Source organism: Pyxicephalus adspersus, chromosome 2, assembly GCF_032062135.1.
Source record: "Pyxicephalus adspersus chromosome 2, UCB_Pads_2.0, whole genome shotgun sequence".
Classification (NCBI taxonomy): Eukaryota; Metazoa; Chordata; class Amphibia; order Anura; family Pyxicephalidae; genus Pyxicephalus; species Pyxicephalus adspersus.
Genome location: NC_092859.1, coordinates 23,198,102 through 23,218,914, shown reverse-complemented (window position 1 = coordinate 23,218,914; position 20,813 = coordinate 23,198,102). Strand labels below are relative to the sequence as shown.

General features: G+C 38.6%; 1 protein-coding gene across 1 annotated transcript in view; it reads right to left on the bottom strand.

The window, feature by feature from the left end:
- Positions 1–1,141: 1,141 nt before the first annotated feature.
- Positions 1,142–20,813, bottom strand: part of TRIM24 (tripartite motif containing 24) — a 45,711-nt gene continuing 26,039 nt past the window's right edge. The window contains 18 exon segments of the mRNA XM_072399942.1: positions 1,142–2,933; positions 3,925–4,077; positions 4,587–4,661; positions 4,753–4,882; positions 5,103–5,422; positions 6,019–6,190; positions 6,909–6,975; positions 8,950–9,079; positions 9,162–9,335; positions 10,114–10,302; positions 10,969–11,246; positions 11,368–11,482; positions 11,725–11,895; positions 14,037–14,063; positions 16,066–16,210; positions 16,880–17,009; positions 17,497–17,647; positions 18,428–18,546. Of these exon segments, the coding sequence (XP_072256043.1) occupies positions 2,739–2,933; positions 3,925–4,077; positions 4,587–4,661; positions 4,753–4,882; positions 5,103–5,422; positions 6,019–6,190; positions 6,909–6,975; positions 8,950–9,079; positions 9,162–9,335; positions 10,114–10,302; positions 10,969–11,246; positions 11,368–11,482; positions 11,725–11,895; positions 14,037–14,063; positions 16,066–16,210; positions 16,880–17,009; positions 17,497–17,647; positions 18,428–18,546 (2,741 nt within the window). The 3' untranslated portion in view covers positions 1,142–2,738.

Below are 20,813 nucleotides of genomic sequence, written 5' to 3'. Positions count from 1 at the left end.
AACTTTTTTAAAATTAAATTAACTTCCTGATTTTGCCAGATGCCTTTTGAACAACATATACATAAAAGTCCCAGAGGAATTTGCTCCGTGGGAACTGAAGAAATCACACTTTGATATTGAACATTTTGAATGATTTCCAAGAGAGATGTTGCTCTCAGAAGATTTTGTGGTTGTGCTGGCTCTGAGAAATGCAAAAACCTGCTGCCAGTTTCTTCAGCACTGGAGGCAGGATAATTTTTGCTTACACTGCACAGCACATGCACCAACAATGTACAAATTTGCTGTATTTCTGGCATTGCCTAGATGAGATGTAGATAACAGGGGCAATGTGAAGCTTGCATTACATTATTGCCAGCTGCCCAATAGTGAAGAGAGTCAAAGTGACCAAGATTAAGGCTTCAAGCAAAGCCAGAGACCTAGAAAGACGCTGGGCAAAAATGAACAGACCACAATATATCTAATGCCTCCCCACCAAAACCACTACATCTGGCTGAGGCACTCTCCAGAAGGCTTGTCTTGGTCCGAGGCTTGATGCTCTCTTTCCCAGGAAAAGGCTGAACCATATTCACCAAGGACAAGCTGTTGGACCCAAGGTTCATCACCTAACAGTTGCAGTAAATTGGAACAAGTGGAAGTCATGATCACCAGATGTGAGTTTGTGTGACAAATCAAGGTTTTCTTGTCTGACTGCTGGGTGCTAGATCCACCTACCTACTGAGCCACCTCAAAAGCCAGGAAAGAGAAAGATGGAGCACATATAACCAGGGGCTTTGGGAGCAGCCCTGGCAAGGAAGCAGGGACAAAACCTAAAGGGAAGGTGTGTTAACCGTTTGCTGTATTGGAAAATTACTGGAATAAAAACAAAAACCACCAGAACATCTTGTACGCTAAATAAACATAAGACACACCTGAGTAGTACACAGTGTTCCTTTGTCATAGAAAAATAAAATCACCATGTGGAATCTTACTGCTATCCGTTCTTATTGCTATTTTTTTCTTTAGCCAATTAGGCAATTATTTCTTCACACATTACCTACAAATCTCTTTTTCTTTCTAAACATGTAGCATAGAAGTCTCTTCATTCTGTCCCTAAAATATATTTTGTGACCGCATTGTCAAAACACAAAAGACGACCACAGACTTTTTTTTTTTTAATATTGATTTTTATTTTGAAGGGGGAAAATAAGTTAGCAATAATTCTACAGTGAGAGGCAAAGGCATTTTTAGAACTAAATTATGGACCCAAAATAACACTATTTTACTCCTCAAGAAGTAACTTTGGAGTTTTTATCTTTTAATGTGTGATAACCTAAACTGTCACACATAAACAGCTTATTATGTAGGAGACAAGTTTAAACACTTGCTTCAAGTTAAAGAATGGAAGAAAATTGATTAGAAAAATAGCAACCTATTCTGAATGGGGGACGAGTCTTTCTAGTCTGTCCATCATGAAATCCATATCATTTCTCCAGCAGGTTCACAGGAAACAGTTTTTGTACACCCTCCTTAGCGTTAACACTTCTGGATGTGCAATCAAGTTCACAAGATAATGATCAGTTCTGGTATTATAACACATGGCAAACACAAAAATCTATTTAAAAGAAGCAGACTGAGCAATAGTGTGTTTTAAAACAGAAAAAAACTCAACTTGAAATGAAAACAGTTTTTCTGCCCTGAAGCAATTATGAAACTTGTGCCTCATGTCTTAAAAGATGAGAGTTGATTAACATTTTAACAGCACAATCTGTTATCTACTTTTTCTTCCTGATAACTGGAAATAAACGGACCCAACACCCTAGGAATAGTGAGGGGAACGACGTCAAAACTCTGGATATCTCCCGGAATTAATACTGTATCACAAAAAAGGTGCGAACTTGTCCTAAACAGCAGACAAACAAGAGTGCTCATAAAATGGTTTTAACTGGATCAATCAGGCGGAAAAAAATCACCCTGGTCTTTAAAGAGTGAAATCTGATTTGGTGTAAAATGGTGCTGCCACAGTATAAGGCTAAGAAACAAATTCCACCCAGGAAACATCTAGGCAAAACAAGTCAGTAGCGACTTTAAAGTTACGTTTCTTTCTTACAGAAGTCAGTGTCAGCAGTGTCTTAAGGACAAAGAACAAAAACTAATTCAAAACAGAAGCTGTTCTAGAATTAGTAGGTCAGTAAATTAAAGCAGACCATTCAATACAAGTTGGACAAATCTTTGTCATCCTTGTCTACATTAATGAAAAGCTATGCAAAAGTATTAAAAAGCTATTATTTATTAAAGCACCAACATTTATCAGCTCCTAGTCTACCAGGCATCTAGTTAAGGCGCTGATGTTTTTTATGCATCAACAAACATTCACACAAACTATGTCACCAGTGCCTAAACTGAAAGCCTGCTAAGCACGGAGCTGACTGCAGTTGGTGCTTTCCTGCAGTTTTAATTCCCTTTACATAGAATTTTTAGAAAGAGAAAAAAGGATAACAAAGGTGATTTGTACAATTTGGGGTTACGAGGCTGCTTTAAGGGGATAGCAAACAGTCCAAATGTGCACATTTCTGCACTCTTTAAATGTGAGGATTCCAGTCCCTTCCAACATCATCAGCCGTCCGTTCAAAGACGAGTGCCCGACAACACAACACATTGTAGCTTCATCCTGGAGGGACATCAAGTCATAGGCCAAGAGCCAGTCCACAGTTTTAATACCAGCTAAGGTATGGTCTGTACACAGCTTCATAGAAAGAAGTTCATCTGAAAAACATCCGTTCTTCCCCTTTTCTTTTTTTTCGAGGTTGAACGCACTCATCCTCAGAGTCCTCATTCTCTTTGGAGTCTTCCTTCTGCAGGATTTTGGGGAACTTTCTGTCCTGATAGATGTTGTATAGCAGCTGTTCAAAGTACTCCTCAAGTTTAATGCCTGCATTTGCCACTTCGGAGTCCGGCTGTAAGAGAAAATGGTAGATAATTTCAAACTGTTGCCGGCCCATTTGACTAAAACATCTAAAAATATGGCTATAGGTTCTCTATGCCACTCTAAACAAATTACATAGTTACACAGTCAGGTTGAAAAAAAAGACATAAATCCATCAAGTTCAAGCACTAGGGAAATAAACATGTCACAAATAAAAACACTTTAGATATAGTTGATAGAGACAAAAAAGAAACCCTGGTACAATTTGTTCCAACAAGACAAATATAATCCTTCCCGATTCCAAGAGGCAAGCGGATGTTTCCTGGACCAGCATTCTCTGTTGTCTTTAAAGCTTTAACACCGAGTTATATTCTGTGCTTCTAGAAAAGCATCCAGCTTTTTATTAAAGCAATGTATAGTACTTGCTGAAACTACTACTTTTGGTAGCCTATCCTTCATTTTCACAGACCTTACAGTGAAGAATTCCTTCCTTATCTAGAGATTACATTTCTTTTCCTCCAGATGCAAAGAGCGCACCTCCTTTGTAATGACCTTAAAGTGAATAATCGGGAAGAGAGCTCTATATGGACCATTTATATATTAATACAGGGACCAAAGCCAGCTACTTTGTGACACAAGTCTCAAAGAAAATCAAAAACTTCCTTTATCTTCCTGGCTGACCCAAATTGTCTTTTTGCTCCCTCTCCAAAAGACACTGCTCACAGATGCAGCAATAGGCAGTTCAATCAATCCAGAAAGCAGTGGTCAGGTCTAAGTGTGGTCTAGGGTTGATTGAAAAGCTACAGGCATGTGAATCAGCAGTGACAAAGCTGACAGTCACCCCAACATGTTTTTATATTCCATTATATAGAAACTATGCTCTGAATTAGGAAAAATTGTTACCCCAATAATCACATGAATCTGCCAGGCCATAGCCTTTCAACAAGGTGACGAAGTTGTTAGGTTATCAGTTAATTCACTACAGTGCTGTCTCAGTGCTAAAAAAAAGTAATCAATCTTACCTCATTGAATTCTGCACAGTTTTTGAAAATCAGACGAACGTCGCTCACAAACTCTTCTGGATGAGAGTAGTGAGGAGATCCGTTCAGTTGAAGTTTTCTCTTTATGTGTGACAAGTCCATCGGTCGTTTTATAATTTTATAGTAGTCAGGCACCTTGAAGAAAAACAACATTTCAAAACCACCCACACAATTTGGGGAAAAAAAAAAAAACTTAAACAGCATTACATGTAAAATAAACATATTTTACCTGGTTGAAATCACACTATAGTAATGTTTTTAGTGGATTTCCTGAGCTTGGCCATTTCTTTGCCTCACAAAAGCGATCTAGGTTAAACTGTTCCTAAAACTCTACTATTAGGCTATAATAAAGGTGTGTCTCTGGCACAGTTGATCTCTGCAATTCTTTATTCTATATTACTTAGAAATCAGTCTGGAAGGCATGACAACATGATTTGGCTTTGTAATACAAGACACACTTGGATTTACAATTTAGGTGGAGTAATCTCCCTCCTAATGAATAAATGTCAGAATTTGCAACACTGGGACTGCTCTGTTAAATTAATTATATCACGAAATCTTAATGAATATTGAAAAAAAAATGATCCACTTCCCATAACTGCTGCAAAACCTAATAAAATACAGAAAAAGATGATGATACTCACTGTGAGGGGAACTGGTTCTTGGAAGGCGAGACTCATCTCATAACAGAACAGGTATAGGAGAATTCTTTCACACTTCTAAATTAAATAAAACACCAACATTTACAAGATATAAAACCAATGTAAGGATTTTAATAAACTGCAGACTGACTGACTACACCAAACTTACCCTCTGGTCTATTGGTGACATTAAGGTGGTACCACCCAGCTTCCTTTTTTCTGCCAGGGATGGGTCGTCACAGTCATATTCTACTTCTGGTTTGGAGAGATCTCGGCAAAAAGTGCAGATCCATTCACCACTATGAGCAGAGAAAAAGCAGTGAATAATTTATTTCTATACAACATTAAAATTTTAAACCATTTTTTTTATACAAACATTTATTTTAGCCGACCATCGTAAATGATGAGCCATAAATGAGGTCAAAGAATGTCAGTTTTTCGGACAAATAGTAGTAAATTCTAAATGGCTATAGACCCCGATGTCCCCAGTGCACCTTACCAACCCTGCCAGGTTCCTACCTGGGGAAGTTCATTAGTGTTGGCACATGGCAGGTAAGGTGAAAAACTTTGGGACACTTTTCACAGCACAGCAGCTCGCCTCCATTTTGACACACCGCACACCAATCTTCATTAGGGTCCTCGTCCTTCCCGCCACTCTCTGTCACCTGATCCTGCAAGCCCCAGTTGTTGCTTCGTTGGTATGAACTCTGTTGAACGACATGACTGTCACCAGTACTATCCGGAGTGTCTCGTCTCGGTGCAAGGTCTGCTTTGGTAGTGTGGTTGCCATTCCGATCAAGCAACATGGATGTTAAAATGCTGTTTCCAGTGTACTGAGGCTGCGGGAAGAAACAAACTGGCGTAACAATAGAATCACAAAAAATAAATCACAATTCCAACTAAGTGCCAGGTGTAAATGTGAACCTAAATTTTATCTCCTGGGTTAGATTATGTTTACTTACTATAACATGTTGTAACAGGACAAGACTGGTAAAAGTTTAGACCGCATCATGCAAAAGTTGCTTTCATACTATGTTATAATTATCCTTCACAGCGAGAATTGGCATGTTACCCAAGAGGACAGCCCTGCAAAGTGCATGATTACAATGTTTGGGATTTCCTACAGTTTCCAAGATCTCCCCTGAAAGACCAATTTTTGCATTATTCATGTCAAACTTTTATATCACTATGTATGTTGGGGGAGGGTTCCAAAACAGTAACAAGACCTTGTTGTTACGGCAAGGATTACTTTAAATGTTCCTCATATTAGCATGAGTTACTGCTATATAGCAAGGCAGCATTATTCCTTCCCTTGGAGTACAAGTGGTGTTAATAAATGACAGATTTTGTTACCCTAACAAAACCATCTCAACAATCCTTAAAAACTGAAGAAGGACAAGAGCAACAGGATATCTGTTACTTTAGGGCTACGTACATTTCTAGGACGCTGCTGCTGCCGTTGGTTGCCTTGTTTTACCACAACAATGGGATATTCGAAGGATTCGCTGTCAGCATTGTTTTCTGGTTTAATCCGGATAGGCTCAAGACGAACAATAGGAACTTTGTGGGTGGAGTCGGCTCCTCCTGGTTTGCTGGAAGATCCAGAACTAAACGAGTTTTAGGAATGAAATATAAAAATTAACTGAAATGCAGCAATGAATATAGGACATGCAGTCTACACTACAGTTAACTATCATGGAGAGATCTCTAAAGCATTTCTTGCAAGTGTTTGAATGCATTCCATGCAGACTTTCAGTAGCAGAATGAGCTGTGGGTCACTATGGTGGGTATGGATTATCTACTAGCAAACAAAGGCATGCAGAACACAGATATTGTCTTGAGAACTACAGTGAACTGGGTACCCACAATTTATGCAATTGGAGGATTGGGTTAGGGCACAAGCAATATGCTTTATTAGTTTTGGGGTCGAGTAGGGGCTAAACATGTCAGTGGAAGATTCTAGGAGAGCCTGTAATATTGTAAGCCTTACAAGCCATACTGCTTAAAACAAGTACCCAATGTACCTTGCATAGAGTAGAATGGCTATAGTGATCTGCATATTGTGTGACTGTGCATGCAGGTATGGAACAATGATGTTAACACGCGGTGGGCAAGTGCAGATAGTGGGTTTGTGGGTAGGAGCCTAAAAAACAAGATCTAAGCAAGCTTTTACAAATATCAGTTGGTTTTCCTGTCAAAAATATGCGGATGAATACTGGCATCTGCAGCGATAAACCTTTACCTGGCTTCAGGAATTTTTTCTATCAACAAATCAACAAATATAGGAAATGCTGGCTTTTGAATTTCTCAAAACATATTAAATACCTTCCTCGGCTGCCTGCACTGGATGCACTTGAAGTACGCATTGGAGGATGTACACCTGCCATGGAACCTGTATTAGAAGAAAAAATAAATTAGTGACACATTCATTTCTGTCACTGATAAAAAGAGGACCAATAAAAAAACATTGTGTGTATAATAAATACATATATTTGTTTATTACACACACACACTGAGCTTTTTTAGGTTGTAGTGCTCCTGTCTCTTCCCACAATCCAAATATACACCAATATATCTCTTCGATGCAACTCGATGCGAAGAATTACATGATTTTTAAGTACTCAACAAATATTAGCATTCAAAATCATTCAGAAAAAGTAAAAAACAAAAAAAAAAACAAAACCAGAACCTTGGAGCAGAATCTCAAAGAAATGTTTGTGAAATAATATCTGCTACCCTTAGAGCTCACTGAAAAAGTGCTTTATACCTCTTAAAAAGTAAATCATTAAAAAGCAATGGTCCCATGAATGCTTGCATGCCTTTGATATGTCATTGAGTAAAGAAAATCAAGTGTGAAAAGAGAAAACAGTTTTTTTTTTACAAGGAATCCAAAAATGGTCTGGACAGGTTTGTTACTACCCATAGGTAAGATCAAAAATAATTTAACACTGGAAATTTTTTTCAAAATAGCCATCACACTTCTCCAATCATGCAATTAGTCATTCTGTCTGTTTAAAAAGAAGACACCCAGCTGTTTGGTATTATCACAGCACAGTAAACTCTTAGGAGTAGTTTGAGGAAACAAGAAAGAAAATAATAGGCAGTTATGTTAAAGGCAAAGGCTAAAAGACCATCTTCCAGCTTGATGTTCCTGAGACCAATAAAGAAGTCTAAAAGGTCCATGGCACCATTGTCAACCTCTCAACATGGGCACATGAAAAGTAAAAAGATGGACAAAAAAAACATACAGATTTGAAAGAGATACAATACTTTGTGATTGACAGTGAACCCAGAAGGACTTCACGGCAGAAAAAAAAGACTCAAATATCCAGACAAACTTCCTACAGTGCTTCTGGGAATATGTCCCCTGAACAGAGGAGACAGAATTGGCGCTTTTTGGTAAGTCACAAAAGCTGCAAAGACAATTTTTGGTAGCTTTCAAAAGAATAAAATATCATACCTGCTATGAAAGTCGAGTAGGCTCAGTTATGATTTAGGGCTGCTTTGTTGCATCTCTTAGAGTGCCTTGAGTCAGTTCAGGGAGCAACCAAGACCAACAAAACTTTACAGAATGTAATTGCCCAAAGTCAGAAAGCTCTGTCTTAGCCTTGGATACTCCAACAGTGACACAAAACAAGGCTAAAAGCACCAAAGAAAAAATGTACAATTGTCTTAATTGCAGACAACTCCCAAGTGTAATAAAGTCAGAGTAATTTATAAATCAAACTTATGCCAACTATCTTTATATTATGTCAAACAAAAAAAGTCTACCACGGGTAAGAAAAAACTCACCAAAATCTAAGTCCGCTAAATGTTTATATAGTCAAGATGTGCGTCAGATCACCACAGTCCCAAACGATGATCACATGGTAAGCACGACCATTTTTACAAATTAAATAAATTCAATCAAAATGGGAAAAAGATTGGTGTGTAGGAACGAGGCCTCTGAGTGTCTGAGTTTATTTTTTACCTGTGGGGTGAAGGTGAAGTAGATGTTTTGAATATTGATTTGGTGACAGAGTTTGATGTGATACAAAGATAATTGGCATATGGTGCTGAATAGAAGTGCCATTGGTACTGGTTTACAAATACAGAAAACCCAAAGGGCAAAGAACAAATCATCAAATTATCTATTTGTTTATGACATTTTTTTTAATCCTACCTGACATCTATGAAAAGAATAATAATGGGTGTCAATTACTTTGACAGTTTCAACATACTTTACAGATAACACAGATTTGTAGAAGGATAACAACAAATTTGTGCATGTTTGGAGAAGTTTCAGATGTTTGCGCAAAGTAAATATATTTTATCCAATTCAGGAAATATATTACATCCTACATACAGTAAATCCTAAATTGCTAACCTATTGGAGAAGGCACAGAGGAGTTTGGTGATTGAACGGTTCGCTGAGCTGACATTCTCTGCTGATTGTTATCTATTCTGCCATCTTTTCGCATCATCTTGTCCACCATGATGTTATCTGTACTGTCAATCTGTAAGAAATAAATAATGTTTAGAGAATTCAGCTTTAAAGCATGGATGAAGTAGTAGGAGGTAGCAGAATGTCATGCTTACATCGGGCAGTGGTGGGAGGTTAAAGGAATTTGCAGCTGAAGACACCAGCTCGATCACAGGGGAGGGGAAGACCTTCCCATCACCTCCAGCCACACTGGTAATAGTTGGGCTGGATGGAGTGGAGGAGTTCCCAGCGCCTTGGTTAACCTGGGTTTGGTTTCCAGTGATTTGCCACTTTGGAAAAATATATAAATATCAGAAACATTACTACAACACACAATACAAGCCATAGCAGTAATAAAAAAAGCCAATTAACACTTGAACTTACAATACCACATACTTTGAATACCACACCTGGCAGAATTAAATGTTTTCTGATTGTTCCTGAGCAGTGCAAACATAGTCAAATATATGTAGAGCCTAAACTTTGGATGGAGTATAGAAAGATTGTAACAGCTCTTATTGTAACTTCTGTCTGTATCCTCGCTGTGATGATTCTGCACACACAGGGCTCATCAGCTGCCTAAGCAATGTTAGGCTTCTGGTGCGTTGCTGTACTCACAGACAATGGATCTACCTCTAAAGTAAACTTGTTTCTAATTTGTGTACCATTATGTCTTAATGTGGCAACTAGAACTTATTTTTATACATAGTTGGGATGGGTTGGACACGGTCAAGTTTTTGCAGGAATTGGTATTTCCACTCTCATCATTTTAGATTTTGACCATTCTCCTAATGGGGACATCCGTTATAAGGACAATACTCCAGGATAAAGTATTGTTGATTTGGAGAAAATCTGTGTATGTTTAGGGCAGGCAGTAAAGGAACCTGGAATAGAGATGCAATTTACTGCACCAGTGGGGATTTATATGTACCTAAAACATATTTTCCCCAAGAGCAGATTCTTTTTGAATCTTACTGGTGGTCAATCTATGCACACTGTATCGTTTAAAGGGTTGCTCTTAGCAAAACTGAGGTTTTCCCTGATTTTTTTATGCTGGGTATGCTTTACCTGCTTCATAGCATGTGGGGGCATGTAAGCCACTCTGACAGCATTGGGTCCCCCAGGTCTCCTGGGTATGTTCTGCATATGAACTTCCTGAGGAGGAGGTGCATTGTGTGGATATCGGACTTGCTGGCTGGATAATAACATGCCATTGGCTCTGGGATTCATGTTTTGAATATTCACAAAACGCTGGACCTGTTGGAGGAAAAATTAAATTCAGTAATTCACATCTAACACACATTTGATTTCACACAAACTATCAGGTAAACTGTGGTATACAGTAGAGATGCAGCCACAATTCTCTGTGTTCCATAGAGCATTTTAGACACAGGACATCATATTAATATGTAATATATTTCTCTGGACATTACATGACATAAGGCCCCCAATGCAAGATTTTCCAACCTGTCTTTGGTTGGCCAAATAACTAGCAAGGTTTTTCAATATTTGCCAGAGTTGGCTGATATCAAAGTAGAAAAATGAAAAAAGCTTTTTAGTGGCAGAAAATAAAAGTGTTTTTGCTGGGTAATTTGTTATGCGTTACAGTGTTGATGTTTGATGATACAAAATGAAAAGTTGAAGTCATCCCTGGTGACCCTCTACTCTAAGGAGTTGGATTCCTAATATCCTTTACTTAAAGCATGGCTTTTTAAAATGGGAACACAAAAATAAATACATTTGTAAAGCTTCTGAAGTGTACTTTATTGTCTTCACAGTCAAAACCAGGAAAAATCTCAACAAAACTTTATGCTTTAAAACTGATGGAAACCACAAAGTAGCAACTTCAACCTGTAGAACAACAAAACAGAGCAAAAAAAAAAAAACAAGAACTTAAGCCATAATCTTAAAGATGTTTCTTACTGGATTGCCAGGCTGTGGTGGGTGCTGGATAGGTCCTTGCACTCTGGGGTTGTTAACAGCCACAGGTTGTGGAGGGACATTGGCACTGGGTCGGCGCTGTGCTTGCTGCTGGCGTTGAGCGAGGAGTTGCTGGTGCATGTGCTGGAGTCGGAGCTGCGCCAGGCTGATTTGGGATGGGAACTTGGACAGCTGGTTGTTGGTTGGTGTGACATGAGTGTTTTTATTATCAGTAGGAGATGTCTGCTGTGCTGGGTCTCCCTCTTCTATCACCAGCGAACCTAATTAATAGTGAGGGGAAATAAACAAATAAATCGCTTGTCACACTGCCAAAACCCAATAAATAACAGAATTACGATGAAACTACAGTTGCATCTGATCTGTCTATAAGAGGTCAGTTACCTAAATTAAAGATATTCTGTGCCCAGGAATTTGCATCACACAAAAACTGGACACGATTGGTCACAGGAGCCACATCCCAATGTGCACGAAGTAAATGCTTGAGGCGAAAGGTAATCTAAAACCGAAATAAAACAACAATTTTTGTTCAGAAAATAAGATTTTACACAATGACCTGCTAATATAAATAAATATATATATATATATATATATATATATTATATATTTATATATTTTACAGAGCTAAAGTGAAGGATTTTCTTAACTTATACATATTTATACAGATTTTGTTGCATTGTGTCAAAGATTTTGGCCAAGTAGAATAAAAGAGGAAATTTCAATGTAGAAACAAAAACTTACCAGCCTCTTGCTGTAGAGTAATGCTGTGCTGCTTCCACTGGACACTGCCCACTTTGAGAAGTAGACTACATGTTCCAGCTGTTTAGAGAAACCGTCTACTTCATTCTTTTGCTTCAGAAGCTTTGTGCGGCGATCTTTTGCCAGGGACTGAAATGAATGTCAAATCAAAGACTGTCAACTTCTGAAAATTTTTAAGGGTTTCATACAAAATATTTCTTTTGTTTTATTTCCAGAACTATGATCTGTGAAGCGATTTGCAAACCTTTTTTAGGAGTACAATATTATTTATAATACCAAACAAAATGTGTACATCTCTAGTTGTTTAGTCATTTATTACCAGTATACATTTTTATTCCACAGGGCTGTACTGGCAATTTTTTTTTTACCAGATACCAAGAAAAAAAACAAACAAAAATATATCTACAAATACATATATACAAATATCAATTCCAGCAAAATAACCCAGTAAAGGTTGAAGGGGGTAAGAATTTAACTGACTTATGGTCTGTGGGAAAGGCCAGACAGAGACCCAAAAGACCAAAATAACAAGACTCTGGAACAGCAGAGCTTGATATGAAAAATATTTCACTCAGGGAATGATCGAATATACTCCAACCAGAACACCAGGAAAAAGGAGTGGGGCTAGCAATGGAAGAACCAAAACCAAACAAAAACAGAAGGCCATCATAACTGGCCTACTTTCGGAGAGTCCTAATGGGAAGGATGAAAAACTCTCCTAAATGTCCTAGCTGACGCTAAAAGAGTGTCGAAAAAAAACTGGAAACAGCCCGCTCTGTTTTGGATAAACTACTGTCCCCAAAGACCCAACTGTCAGAAGTGTTTTTAAAGTTCCCCCCCCTGGACAGGGGGGGAGGGGGTGGGCACACATCAATGCAAAGGCTCTTGAAGGGCTGAGAAAATTTAGAGCTTTTGAGAAGTCTCACATTTTAAAATGTGGTTTTAACTACTTCTAACTAGCATCCCGAAAAACCTATCTTCTATAAGGGTTTTAAACTCCTTGTTGACATGGACTACAGCCAAATTCACTAAACAAGAAAACCACAAATTAGAAAAACTCATGCAACCTTAGAACACAGCTGAATGTCACAGTTTGCTTCAGAATGAGAAAAGCAATGGGAAGGTGCTTTGTTTATGCTAGCCACCAGGAAGAAATGTCATGTACATAACCTCATAACCTGTAAATCACTTCTATGCCAGAAATATAGGGATGGATATTTAAATAGGGCACCCACCAACCTAATGAGGTAGCTTATGTAAAATGAGCTAACCAGTTTACTAACTCAAGGCTTGGTCTACATCAGAGGTGTCAAACTCCGCCCCCTTTTTTTTTTGCCCCCAAAGGAATCCTAAATATGAACTGCAGATGGCCCACTGCTGCATTGAAATAGAACTGCTACTACAATTCCCGGCATCACTCGTGTCTATAGACCAGCAGGCTCTCTGCCTATGTGTGGCCCAGCATTGAACTTTTTTATAGATGCAAGTAATGCCGGGAATTTTAGTAGCGGTGCTATTTCAATGAAGAGGGAGATCCAGCCCCGCATTGGCCGTGTCTGACATTTCCAGCACTCCCCCTCAGCTGTACTTTGCTACTCCAAGACATGGACTTGAATGGTTGGATTTTTATAGAAGAAAATTGTTATTATTGTTAGCCTGTGCAAAAAGGTTAATCTTGAAATTTAACTCAGAAGGCTACAAATACGGAGGAATGGCATTCCCTGACCCAGTTTTATTCCATCAGGCAGTGCACTTGTCTAGGCTGCTGGATTGGTGCACTAATAGCCGCTCCAAACTGTGGGTTGGATTGGAGGATGCATGCTCTACTGCCCCCATTGCCGCATTGGCCTGGTCAACACCGGCGGCCAGGACGGCAAAGTACACCTATCCATTGATTGGCCAGACCTTGAAAGTGGTCACTAAGTACTTCTCCTCTCAAACTGTAACCATATACCCGTCTCCAATGTCTCCCGTTCTAGGCGATCCTGGATTCCCCCTGGGCCAGACTGACCCAATATTTCGCCAATAGAGTGCTTTGGCCGTGTATAGAATATTCCATTTCATACACAATGGGGAATGGCAACATATTCCAACCCTACAAACATAAAGGGATCTCCCTTCATTGTTGCCCTGGCGCCACATACAACTCACTTATGTTCTGAGATCCTTGCCGTGGCCCAATACAATAGCCCGATCGCTTCTTCCTCTAGAGGACTTGTGTGTAACTGGTCAACCTGTACGGGGCACACTTTCCCATGTCTATCAAAGCCTGTTATCTGTATATACGCCAGAACTCCTTTTATTTGTATCCCAATGGGAAGCTGATTTGGACACTTGTTTTACTGAAGCCCAGAGAGATATGTTGCTCCATTTCTGTCATAAGGCGACCATTTGCAACAAATATCAGGAAACCAACTACAAGTTGGCCACTCGCTGGTACAGGACACCGGTGAAGCTTGATAAGATTTTCCCGGGGTCGGATAGCACCTGCTTGAGATGTGGCGACACACAGGGTACGCTACTGCATGTTTTCTGGGAATGCTCAAAATTGCAAATATATTGGAGCTCGGTAGCCAATATTATCTTAAAGCTTACAGAAGTGGATATAAGGGGCAATCCGGCCCTGGCACTTCTTCATGTTTTGGACATGTCCCGCAGGTGCTATAGTAACTCTCTCCTGAGACACCTTCTCAATGCAGCTAAGGCCTGTATCCCAGCCTTATGGAAGAATACTGCCCCTCCGACAGTAGTACATTGGTTGCAAAAGGTTGCTGATATATATCACATGGAGGATATGATATCCACTGACGCTAAGAAAGCGGAAAAAATCACACAGACTTGGTACCACTGGATCCACTTTATCACTACTGAGGAATATTGCCTTTTGTTACGACCACCCCTCTAGATACCTGAATATTTTGGGATGGATGCCTAATTGCATTCTGCCACTGTTTCAGAGATGTGGTTGATTCTATAGCTGGTCAATGCCCACTTTAAACCCCACCCCCCCCTTCCTTCTTCCCTTTTTCTCTTTCTTAGGTAATTTGTTTGTTCTTCTTTTATTTTTCTTTTCTTATAAAAATGTTTTTGAAAACCTTAAGATATCATGGTTCCTGCTACTGATACAGCACAACGGGTTGGTTACAATGTTTGTATTTCTATGCGGTTGGCCGTTAAGCCACAAGCTTGAAAATATGTATTGTTAGAACCTAACCTTGCTGTATGTTCTTTTTTGAACTGTATGTTACGACCACTTTATTTTCTTTTTTCTGTATTGATATCTTTTAATAAAAATAATTAAAAAAAAAAAAAAAAAAGGCTACAAAGAGTATGAGGCATGAGATTTTTTCCTAAATAAATAATAATAATAAAAAAATCTTTATGCTTTTTTCCTTATTTTAGGCTTGTTCCAGATTGAATGTGAAGCAAAACCTCTTTATTTTGTTTGTTTGAAAAAGTTTTATATCTAATGAGAAAGAAAAACATGCTAAATTTTTTCAAAAAATTTCAAAGTTGGATTTGTCTAAATTTTTGACCTTTTGTGTATTTAAGTTTGACACCCCTGGTCTACAGGGACGTTTTCCCCAGCGTTTAACCTGAGGCTTTAAAAGGCCATGTTTGAAATTCCCATACATTCCAATGGGCTAATCTACACCAGGGCCGAGTTTCCTTGAGGAACGTTTATAAATGTATGTTATCTATAACGCTGCTTACAATGTTTGAAAAATAAAATGCGGGGTTATTGCTGGAAAACGCCTAAAAGCGTGGGAAACCGCTTCCATTGATTTTATTGAGGCCTTTTCACTCATCTATAAGCACTTGAAACGTAAACGCGTTAAAAACGCGGCATAGACGTTTTCCAGCGTTTTAAAGGCAAGGTTTAAAATTCTAATAAAAGGGCAAAAAAACGCAGTAGGAACGTTTATAGGCATTTTAAAAAAGTCCATGTAGACAAAGCCTAAAGTCTGCGATTTAAAGTAGCATGTAGGTAACCGAAGCAAGTTGTGCGGAAATTAGCTGAACCCCCTAGCTGAATACTCGTTTTGGTCAAGGATTTAGAAAGGTAAATCAAAGTATCAGAGTATCAAAGCACCATGCATGCCAGCTGTTTTTTTTAGAACCAGGTCATAAATGGCAGTCTGGATAATATTCAATAAGTTTTATAAAGTCAATCTTTCATAATTGTATACTATAATTTCTGCTACAGGTAACAATTTTTTCTTACACGTGCAGCTCAGATGGCATCATTAGGTTATATTGCAAGAGGGCTGCAGTTAAAAAAAAAAAATGTTAAAAGGGTACAGAGACGATGTCATCTTTTACACTGAACATGAACACCTTGAGTACCTACCGATTTTGAATCTGTTCTCCAGTAAATTTTATGTACTTGTTCTTTTCCATTAACTTTGATATTAGAGTGTCAATGATCACCTTCTGGCTTTGAAAAGCTTCTTCAATAAATTGGTACCTGAAAGAGAAAGTAAAAAAAGTGGTTTGATGACTCAAACTTCCCCATTTATCTAGACCAGCATTACATGCTACTGTCAATTTTTCTGCTTTGGTGTTGCTCTGCACGCAGGTGGGCTGTAATAAAGCCTCCCGGGATTGTGATAAAGAGAGTCCAGAAGACTTCAGGACAGTCTACCGACAGTCTGATGATATCACGGCAATGCATCAGCATGGATGCAGCTATAAAATTTAGAAGTTGACAGCGAACTACTGAAACCAAAACAGTCGTGTAAAAAAAAAAAAAAAATCAAAAGACAACTTTAGTTTTGGATAACAATGTCCCAATCATCTACCTATTTCTCATTATCAGGAAAATATCAAACCAAACCATTCTTCATTAGCATCCTTTGACTACCATTTCATGACCAGCACAGGTTTCTTTTCATTATAAAAGTGTGTCTGAATTTCTCTGATAATGCAACAGGTCAATGCAAACAGACTATAGTCCTTTCGTGCTAAAAATTGCACTTTCAGACATATCCTTTTACCTTTTAATGTAGTATTAGACTGGTGACTGTTCTTTACTGTTAATGAGCCAAAGTACTGAAACAGGTTGATAAACTTTGCCCCAAACGGCTCCAGTATTACAGCACATTCATGTTACTATTGATGTAACATCTATGCATACCTGTGCTCTTTGTGTTCTTGCAGCTGACAGTCCCGACATGTCAATTTGTCACATGTTTCACAGTATAGTTTTAGCTGCTCTTTTTTGTGGAACGGACAAAAAACTGGACGCTGGCTGTTGCCTCCAACTGCTACAAAAAAATAAAATCAGTATAAATATATGTACACACACCATTACCTGCAAAAAAATAAACCTAAGTTGATATAGACAATGTACCAAGGATGTAAGCTACTAAAATCCTGCTTCTACTATCTTCCTGGCAATTACATAAGGAAAATGTTGAGTGGCTTCAGGCAGCACCTAGAGAGCTGGTTAGAAATGCCTTTAGCTCCTGGCTCTCTTACCACCTAAAATTAAGTGTTTGGTGTTGTTAGGGATGCTGGGAATCCCCCCTCCAGTTGCATATCCATAACATATAAATACAGGGTGTGGAGATAGGGAGATCCTGATGACCATGGTAGGAGCCCTCGGATCCAAATACTCCAAGAGATACCAGATAAAGGTAGTTTACCTGTCTAGAATCTATAAAATATTACAATATCACTTTGAGTTTAGTGAACTTTCCTGCAATTCTGTCAACTTTATTCTGTTTTATACCAACATGAGGTGTCACTCACCAGGGGGCACCTCCTCTTTCTGGCGAACTGTGTGATCTTTGGTAAACTTTACTCTCTGATGTGCCTGGATGCAGTTCTTGCATAACCATTCCACACACTCTACACAGAAGCCTCGAGCCTCTGCGTTGTCCTCGCAGCTTGTGCAAACTTGCTAAAGAGAGAGAGAGAGGAAATGCCCGATTACAGACTTTGAAGAATACAAAGATTTACAAAGCTTTCAGCAAGTCACTGTTGAATACCTTAGTTTCAGCTGGAAGCGATGTCAGTGTGAACAACTGGCTAGAGCCAAAACAAATAGGCATAGCCACCCTATTACAAAGAATAAGATAAATGCACTAAAATTAAAGTTTGGAAGTTTAAGAATAAGTGTACTTTAGGTAGAGTTAACCTTAAAGCGTAAATTAAATCCAAATTATTAGATTTTATTCAGATTTAAACATAACAAGCAACATAGGATTTGGGAAAGGGAAGGTTACAGCATAAATCAGTGTTTTTATACCTTTTTTTTTACCAGGGGAGAACTCCTTGCAATAACTTTCAGGTCTTCTGGGAACCCCTGCTAAAGTTACTACATCCACAGCTCACAGTACCTTAGTGTGAGGGTCGGCAGGGAGAATGCATCTTACATTGCTGGCCAGTGGGAGGAATATCACCTTTATATATAGCCAAATAGATACAGATAGCCATTGGGGATCACAAACTGAGCTGAGAAGCACAGATTACTCAAGGAACCCCTAGAAATCTCTGATGGGTCCATGGTTGAAAAACAATGGGCTAACAATTGTGATAACTGTACTAAAAGTTATTATCTTTCAACCGCTTGGATAGAGAGAGGGAGGTTTAAAATTATTCATATAAAGATTTCCTCTTCCTTATTGTTTCTGTGATAAGAGTAAACATTTGGTTGTAGGACAAGTCAGTTGGCACTTACCTGACTAGGTTTTTCTACAGTGCTGCTGGGAACTTCAGTGGTGTCTCGCACAAAGTAGTTTTCTATGATGTCTTTGTCAGCGCACTCCTGATTGCACACTGGACAGCGGATTATCCCAACTGTAAATAGAAAAAGACTGGGTAAAGACACTGGACACAGCACAATGATTTATCAAATTAACCAAAGAGGCAGCAAAATCGCAGATGATGTCCAATAGAGTATTGTGCATAATTATCAAGCAAGATTTTTTTTTTTTTTTAGCTAAAATGCCATTAGAAAAAAAATAATGGTTTTATTCACTTTTATTGGACTACAGTTTTAAAATGTTGGCAAGGATGGACAATTTTTTTTGCCCTACGTTTTTACATGCATTTCCCTGTTTTTTAGGTAAAAGTAGGTATCATAGTTTATATTCGAATATATATTGTTTAACGTAACACCCTTGGCTTAACTGCTTAATGGTTTCTTCCTAAAACTAAAATTGTAGTAAATAGTAATGCATAGTTTACTATGTAACTAATATGGTGCTAGGACTAAAAAATATAATATATGGTTTTATATACCCAACCCCCTTTTTTTACTGGCTCAGTCTAGTTCTCTGCTCTGCCATTTCTAGGGTTTATAGAGAATGGTCTTTTCTCAGCGTGATAGGTCTTATCTCTGCATTTCTCGGTGTGATAGGTCTTACTGATGCCAGAGGTCAAAGGGGAATGAAAAAACACTCATTATAACCAAGGAATGAGGAAGATCTCTAAATGCACAGCACATCTTGGCATCAGAGAACCAGATGCTTCTCCTGTCAGGTAATATCAGGTACCTGAGGCTACAATTCAAGCAAACGAATCAAAATTGGTCAAGAGGCATTTGGAAAAACATTGCCTGGTCTATGGAGCCTCTATTTTAGTTGCAACAATCGCATGGAACGGTCACAATTTGGTTTCAACAATACAAAAGAACGGATCTATCCTAACTTGTATAAACAGATCAGGCTGGCAGCGGCGGTGTAATAGTATGGAGGATATTTACTTGGCATCCTTTGGCTCCTTAGTACAAACTGAGCATTGCCACAGCCTACCATTGTATTGTTTCTTACCATGACCATATCTTTATATCCGCAGAGTAGCAATGATCTTATGATAGCTACTTTTAGCAGGATAACATGTCATGTCACAATTTATCTCAAACTGGTTTATTGAACATGACAATGAGTTCACTGTACTCTAATGGCCTCCTTAATTACCAGATTTCAATCCAATAGAGAACCTTTGGGATGTGGTGGAACAGGAAATTTACACCAGGGATGAGCAGCTTATAAATTTGCAGCAATTATGTGATTGAGTCCCTGAGGAATGTAACCAGCACCTTGTTGAACCTTTACTACAAAGATGTATAGTACTAACAAGGTGTACCTAATAAAGTGGCAAGTAGGTGCCACTTTATTGTGTGTGTATAGTAATTTTTGCCATACACATAAGTAATGAGATTTCTGCAATACCGCCATAGAAATTCCACCAGCAGCCAACCAATAGTTGCTCTATCTGAACCCAGTGTGTGAACTGATTATGTAAATGTCATGACATGGCCGGGTTACAGCAGTTATCCAATTTGTTATATAACGCACAAACACTAGAAAACTTTCACTGTGCCAAACACAGACAACAAAATCCCAGAACAAGCGCATTATTTAAAGATGAAACCTCAAACACACATCCTCTATCTGCAACATAACCAATGATTAGTTCCTAGCTGCTCTCCAACTCTCTCGATTTATCCTAGAAATCCTAAAACATCAACATTTTAAAGCCACTGTAAAAAAAAAAAAAAAAAACTTTTAAAAAAAAATCATACTATTAAAACTATAAAAAAAAATCAATTTTAGATGAAGTAAAAAAACCCACAGAACAATATCATAGCTATAGTAAAGAAACCTCATGTCAAGATGCATTTTATCCGGCTGCAATGACAGCACAAAGCTCATAGCTAACAAAAGAACCTCACATCAAAGAAGACCTAAAGTTCTGCATTACAAAATAGCAGGCAGAGTGCTTATTGGAGAAGTGACAGGCGATGCCCCTCCTGCAAGAAAACATACTTACCTGCCTGAACAGCATCTTCTTTTCTAAGTACACAGTGTAGCATTAGGACAGCTCAGTGCAGGGATATGCTGGGTATCCTGGCATCCTCACCACTAACCAGAACTGAATAGAAGGAGCAGTATTGAACTGCTTGATCAGGGATTTTTAAAAGTGGAACTTCAGCATCACCTAAAATGGGATACTGTAATGAAACATTGCCCCTAATTCATCAAGCAGAATCGGATGATCGCTCGCGCATTCGTATTCGCGATCCGAAATCGTACGCCGTCGCGCTATTCAGCAACTGAAAA